General features: G+C 30.3%; 1 protein-coding gene across 1 annotated transcript; it reads right to left on the bottom strand.

Annotated features, from left to right (window-relative positions):
• Positions 1 to 5083: 5083 nt before the first annotated feature.
• On the bottom strand, positions 5084 to 5819 carry LOC119604172. Its single transcript, XM_037956646.1, has 4 exons — positions 5783 to 5819; positions 5523 to 5707; positions 5295 to 5468; positions 5084 to 5233 (listed from the first exon to the last, which is right to left on the bottom strand). Exons 1-4 carry the CDS (start codon positions 5817 to 5819, stop codon positions 5084 to 5086), a joined length of 546 nt encoding a protein of 181 aa, XP_037812574.1.
• Positions 5820 to 7132: the final 1313 nt, after the last annotated feature.

The raw sequence follows: 7132 nt of genomic DNA, 5'->3' as shown, positions 1-7132 counted from the left end.
AATGTCTCTATCAAATATGTGAATCGGTCCATAATTGACCCTACCTCCCATATAATGTCCACTTCAAAAAATTACTTTAAGGCTCATTACAGACTTAAAAATACACATAAGTTTCATGCGAGTCAAAATCTCTCTGTAAAATTTTATATGGATCGGTCAATAAATAACCCTACCTTCATATAAGGTAGCCTTCAAAAATGAGCGAATATATCGATGAAATTGGACACACATAAGTTTCATGCGAGTACCAAATAAGGTCCCCTTCAAAAAATTACGTTAACGCTCATTACTGGCTTACGAGTATAGCAATGAAATTTGACATAAGTAAGTCTCTTACGAGCAAAATCCTCTCCAGTAAATTTGATGTGGATCGGCCCATAATTGACGCTACCCTCAATATAAGGTCCCTCCAGATCATTACTGGCTTAAAAGTTCGAGTATAGAGATGAAATTTGACATAAGTAAGTTTCTTACGAGCCAAAACCTAAGAAACTTTTATAGGAACGTTTGATGGTGGGTTTATTAGATTCGAATTCGAATATAACACTCTTACTTGTTCGTTTTACAACTGGTACTTTTTAACACACCAAAAATAGAGAGGAACCTGCCACGAAAAACAAGAGTTGCTCTGGCACAACTGAGATCGGGATGGAGCAACAGGCTCAACGCCTACTGGTCCCTCATAAACCGTGCCGCATGTGGACATATATTGGGGACGGCATGATACCCACCATATATTCAACAGTCCAGTCCACCCTACTTTACTTAGCCCAATGGATTTATGGACTAACCTTGTAGAAGTCGCCCAGTTTTGGCTTGGACCTAAATACAGATCCGTCGGACTAAAAGTTTTTTAGTTTAAGCTGTTAAAACAACACAACATGGTGAAGCATATATAAGATTCGTCACAGCCGAATATAGAACTTTTTCTTCTTTTTGTTATAACTTTTTTTTGATATGACGGAGAAATTCTAGTGACAAATTCCGGTTGATCATAGATCGATCGAAAGGTGTGTTACAAAATTACAAGAACTTTTCAAAACTTAAATACCTATAATTACTTCCCTTAGGGTAATGTATTAAATCGGCCCTCTGTTATTTACTATTTACATTATCTCATTCATGTACTTTCGAGTAATTTCAGACTTCTAAGAATATACATATTTATTTAAATTAAAACCACATTTTAACTCATTTCTGATAAAACAGAAATAGTTAAGCAAAAACGCAGACATAAAAACAACTAAAAAGCTATTCTTTCGATATTATTTCAATAAATTTTGTAACGGAAAAACATTTTAAATTTCTATAAAAAAATATGAAATTATTTCAAATAATTTTTTTGGTTGGCTGCATAATTGCTGGTGTAATGGCTACTCCGGGAGATGTAAGTTTTAGTTTTAATGCTAATAGAATTTTTGTAATCGATATTAAATTTGATTTATTTTAGAATATAATGCAGGGTGTCTATAACACCGGTACGATTACACAATATAATGCGGACATCAGGGGTTAAGCAAAATCGAGTAGTGCTAATAGAGGATATATAAAAGTTTATCTAAGTCCCCATAAAGCACAAAATGCTGAGTCGATTAAGCTACAGTAATATGTTAGTTTGTTCGTCCATCTTTTATTGAAATACACTTAATATATTCATTGTTATCCTAACCAGTTTAGTATTTAAAATCGGCCAAATCGGTCGACTTGCCAAAAATTTTGAATACAAATTTTCCAAAAAAAAGAACAATTTCAGCTTTTTGTATTATTTTTTGTGCAAATTTTTATAGAAACTATTGCAAATACTTCTATAGAATTTGTCAAACGTTTGTTTCCCTATAAAAAGTTCGGTTCACAATTTCCTACATCTCCTATACAAAAGTGCATATTCCCTAAAAACAAAACTTTATTGTTAATAATTACCTTTAGAATGTTGGTATATATACAAAATTTTTAAAAAATAGTATTGAAATTTTTTTCCGGATCGGTCCATAATCGTCCATATAAAGTCCTCCTTTTCTCACTGTTAAATAATAATATTGATACAAAATTTTGTTGGTATGTATGTACCTAGGTCCAAAGTGCTTTATAGCCTCCATGTAAGGTGCCTTTCCGAATCTCAATAGAATAGAGTTTTTGTGGTCCTACCATGGTCGAACATTCAGTCTTCGTTGCATATAATGGTCTGTATAACTTAACCTCAAGTTCTCTTTCGTTAATAGCGAATCATTACCGACTATACCAGGTACCACCACATTATGCTGGCCTTACCACTGGAAGCGGGAGCGTGGCGATGTATTCATACCAGAATTTAGGATTAGAATGTCATTCCGAATTGGTGTAATATACTTCAGGCTGAAATCGCAGCCAGAAGATGAGCGGATTATTCGATATTAAATATGAAACGACAATCAAGCTGCAATTGGGAATGGAATGCCGAGCATCCTTAAACAGGTACTAACATAGGTAAGGGGACATAGAGACTCTTCTGGCAACTATATCGTAGGCGCAGGTGACTAAGAAGACTAGAGTATATATCGTTTTCTTTGTTTTCTATATACTTAGATTCCAAGGTCTGTGGGGTTACTTTATAGTTTTGTGGTTAAATTTATTTTTTATTTAAAACTTTTATATCTGAATCACAATGATTTGTTCTCGATGTTTACAAATGTTATGAATAATAATAACGAATATAAAGTTAAAGCTGGTTAAAAAAATGCATAAAAACAACCAGAAAGTTATAAATCCAACAATATTTCTCAATATTTTGAAGCGGTTAGACGATCGTTAAGAAAAACTATGAAGGTATATCAACTATTATTTGTAGTGGTTTGCATTGCTGCCAGTGTACTGGGCGAACCAGTAAATGTAAGTTTTACTTTTTTTCTAATTTCTAAATTATTATTTCACTATAATATTTAAACTTTTAGATTATCAGGGAAGACGTTCATAATACCGGTGTTTTTCAGCAAGGTTGCGAAATTGATATCGGTGGCAAAGTAATTCGTAAAGATTGTGAAAATTCTCCTCCAGGCAATGTAAGTTTACATTATTTTCTTAGTATTCAAATCATTATTGAATTATTCTTTAATCCTTTAGTATAGAAGCCAGAATGTTCATAATACCGGTGTCTTCAAGCAAGGTTAGATTTTATTGTTAGATACTAAATATAAAATGTATTCCTTTATCAGTTTAAAACTTACTATATATGAAATAAAACTGGAACATACTAAACCAAACTTGTTTTTAATCTTGGTCTATTTAAGTGAATTTCGGAAAGTGGATCTAATACAGATATGATATTTTCATAATTTAATGACTTATTATATTTATACTGTAATATTATACTAGCTATACCAAGTGTGCTTTGCTATGTAAAATTTGAAGATTCTTGCTCTAATAGTTTCTCAGATATATGTATTTCTCTAATTAATTCATATGGGGGTTCCAAGCCCGCCAGATGAAGTCCGCACTTTTTTCTCCAAAATGTTCTGATGAAAAATAAAGTTCTTCGTGTCAAATTTGAAGAATTCAGTTCTATTAGTTTCCCAGATAAACGAAGTTTTGTATTTAATTCATATGGGAGGTGACGCACCCCTCATTGAAAGTCCACCAGTTATTCTCTAAATCTTTACATGAGTGTCAAAGTTCTTCATGCTAAATTTGAAGATTCTAGCTCTAATAGTTTCTCATATATAAGAATTTTTCTAATTCATGAATATGGGGGCTCCAAGACCCCCAGATAAAAATCCGTCCTGTTTTCTTAGTTTCCAAGATAAACGAATTTTTCTATTTAATTCATATGGAAGGTGCCACTTCACCTTCAACCGTATAGTAGTCTATATATAGAGATAGATAGACAAATAGATAGATAGATAGATAGATAGATAGATAGATAGATAGATAGATAGATAGATAGATAGATAGATAGATAGATAGATAGATAGATAGATAGATAGATAGATAGATAGATAGATAGATAGATAGATAGATAGATAGATAGATAGAATAGATAGATAGATAGATAGATAGATAGATAGATAGATAGATAGATAGATAGATAGATAGATAGATAGATAGATAGATAGATAGATAGATAGATAGATAGATAGATAGATAGATAGATAGATAGATAGATAGATAGATAGATAGATAGATAGATAGATAGATAGATAGATAGATAGATAGATAGATAGATAGATAGCTAGATAGATAGATAGATAGATAGATAGATAGATAGATAGATAGATAGATAGATAGATAGATAGATAGATAGATAGATAGATAGATAGATAGATAGATAGATAGATAGATAGATAGATAGATAGATAGATAGATAGATAGATAGATAGATAGATAAAGATAGATAGATAGATAGATAGATAGATAGATAGATAGATAGATAGATAGATAGATAGAAGATAGATAGATAGATAGATAGATAGATAGATAGATAGATAGATAGATAGATAGATAGATAGATAGATAGATAGATAGATAGATAGATAGATAGATAGATAGATAGATAGATAGATAGATAGATAGATAGATAGATAGATAGATAGATAGATAGATAGATAGATAGATAGATAGATAGATAGATAGATAGATAGATAGATAGATAGATAGATAGATAGATAGATAGATAGATAGATAGATAGATAGATAGATAGATAGATAGATAGATAGATAGATAGATAGATAGATAGATAGATAGATAGATAGATAGATAGATAGATAGATAGATAGATAGATAGATAGATAGATAGATAGATAGATAGATAGATAGATAGATAGATAGATAGATAGATAGATAGATAGATAGATAGATAGATAGATAGATAGATAGATAGATAGATAGATAGATAGATAGATAGATATATAGATAGTATAGATAGATAGATAGATAGTATAGATAGTATAGATAGTATAGTTAGTATAGATAGTATAGATAGTATAGATAGTATAGATAGTATAGATAGTATAGATAGTATAGATAGATATTAATGTGAATATCTAGTTTATTTTGGAATTAGGATCGGGCTTTACAGAATTTTAAAGTGTAATTAATTTCTTTCTCAATTCTTTACTCCTTAATACTAAAATACGTTCGAATTTCAGCCTTGTAATGATTGTAGGCCGCTACCTTTAAAATCACCAAATAGTCGCCAGTTGGAAATGGAATAACTTTAAACATGTCACTATCTAATACTAGATGTTCTACAATTATATCGTGCTTTAAATAGATTTTAAAATTAATATATAGTATAAGAAATAAAAAAATTCATTAAACTTACGTTATAGGGACAGGTATGATTGATATTCGAAGCAGTTTTAATGATTGAGTATACAATCTTCCAGAAAGGATAATTATTGGGATTTTTCAAAAATTTACAAAAATTAACTGTGTTATTATAAAGAAATAGACGATAATTTTGTGTGGAACCTTTAACAAAATATGCGGCATTAACCTAAAAATTATAAAGAAAATTAGATCATTTAAAAACCATAAAGAATACACTTACCGAAACATTAGGCACTGGTACCTGATGCAGGCGCACATGTAAATTCAGAGCTACTTTATTCCGTGCCAATGCCTTCAAATAACATTTTGGTATATCAGCAAACGGTTTGTCAAATTCAAAACATTCGAATTTAGTAAATTTTACTGTCAGTGAGTGCGTTAATTGTTGAATATTTAAACATATTGCTAACAAAATAATTTCAAATTTTAATTGAATCATAATATGTTTATGCGCAGCAAAAATAAATTTTTAAAAATTACAAATTAATTTGTTGTCTATACTTGTACTACTAAACATTAGGATTATTATTATTTCTAATTTTATATAAGTTATCGATGAGTTAAAAAAACTTTTAAAAATTATTGATATACGTCAGTCACAGTCGTTCGACTGCAAAATACAGAGTGGTCCAATAAGAAGTTTCTTTTTAAACATTAAATTTAATTTCTAGATTTCGACCGAAACCAAAATTTCGTTTGGTACCGAATCTGAGCTTTAGCCAATTTTAAAGTTTCGATGAACCCAAACTTTGTTTAGTTTTTAAGGTTCAGTGACCCCGAGCTTTTTGTTATTAAATGAAAAGTAACATATCTATAGCATTTAAAACCTATTCACCATCAAAACATGAACATCAGAGAGATTTTTTAAAGAGGGTTTTTAATGGGGGGTCTTCAGTCAATTATGGATTTTATGGTTAAGGTCTACAAATTGTGATACTCCTCTTGACCTACTCCAAAGGTATCATTCAAATTGTGATATTCCTCTTGATCTACTACAAAAGTAGAGTTGTCCGAACGGGTGAACATGTCAGAGGGTTCATTTCAAGAACTTTCCGGTCATGCATTGAAACAGATTCCAGCTAAGTTTACATATATGTTTTGAAGTTCGAATGGCGCTTTAAGGTCTATTGTAAAGAGATAGTTCAAGTTGTGAAACTCAAAATTTTCAACTTCATTGTATGCAAACCGAGTTTTCCGCATAAGATATTATTCGAATTCCAGTATATTGCTGTTCGCTTTGATATTCCGATTATATTAATAGACAATTTTCACCATATTTTCAATATATTTATTAATGTTTATAAAAGCTTAATATTCTTAATTCTTTCTATTTTGGTACACATACCTAGCGGACCTCCTGATATATTGATTTTTAATCGCTGGTAGGGAACTGAGGGACGCCCTAATGTATATTAATTAAACTAAGTAAACCATATCTGCTTTAGTTTTTTAAATTGTTTAGCAATTTTGCTATAAGTATTATTAATAGCTACTGATTGATTTTTAATTGTTGTTACATAAGTATTATTAATTAATGGCTTGGGTGAGCTTTATAGATTTTTGTTGTAATAATATACCAGTCATACCGAAATTTTCAGTTTTAATTTCACTAAAACACTTTGATTCTGTATAACACAGCAACCAAAATAAAAATAAAAAACAAGTTAGAGTTCTATATTCGGCTATGCCGAATCTTAAATGCTCTCCACCAGTAAGCTACTTTTTATTAAAACCCATTTGACTATCTGATATATAGATAACATGACAAAGTTTTTGTTTCCGTAGTGAGGGTACTACTAACATTTATGGTTTAATTTATATTAGTAGGCC

The sequence above is a fragment of the Lucilia sericata genome, unplaced genomic scaffold (assembly GCF_015586225.1).
Source record: "Lucilia sericata isolate MDLA Ls3-8-SP2 unplaced genomic scaffold, ASM1558622v1 Contig000368F_arrow, whole genome shotgun sequence".
NCBI lineage: Eukaryota > Metazoa > Arthropoda > Insecta > Diptera > Calliphoridae > Lucilia > Lucilia sericata.
Note: the sequence above shows the minus strand (reverse complement) of the source record. Positions and strands in the feature narration are given on the sequence as shown.

Coding starts and splice junctions, on each gene's coding strand:
- LOC119604172 (XM_037956646.1), bottom strand. CDS start 5,819: ATGTTTAGTAGTACAAGTATAGACAACAAATTAATTT. Junction 5,708..5,782: donor TATAGACAACAAATTAATTT/GTAATTTTTAAA, acceptor TTATTTTGTTAG/CAATATGTTTAAATATTCAA. Junction 5,234..5,294: donor ATCATACCTGTCCCTATAAC/GTAAGTTTAATG, acceptor ATCTATTTAAAG/CACGATATAATTGTAGAACA.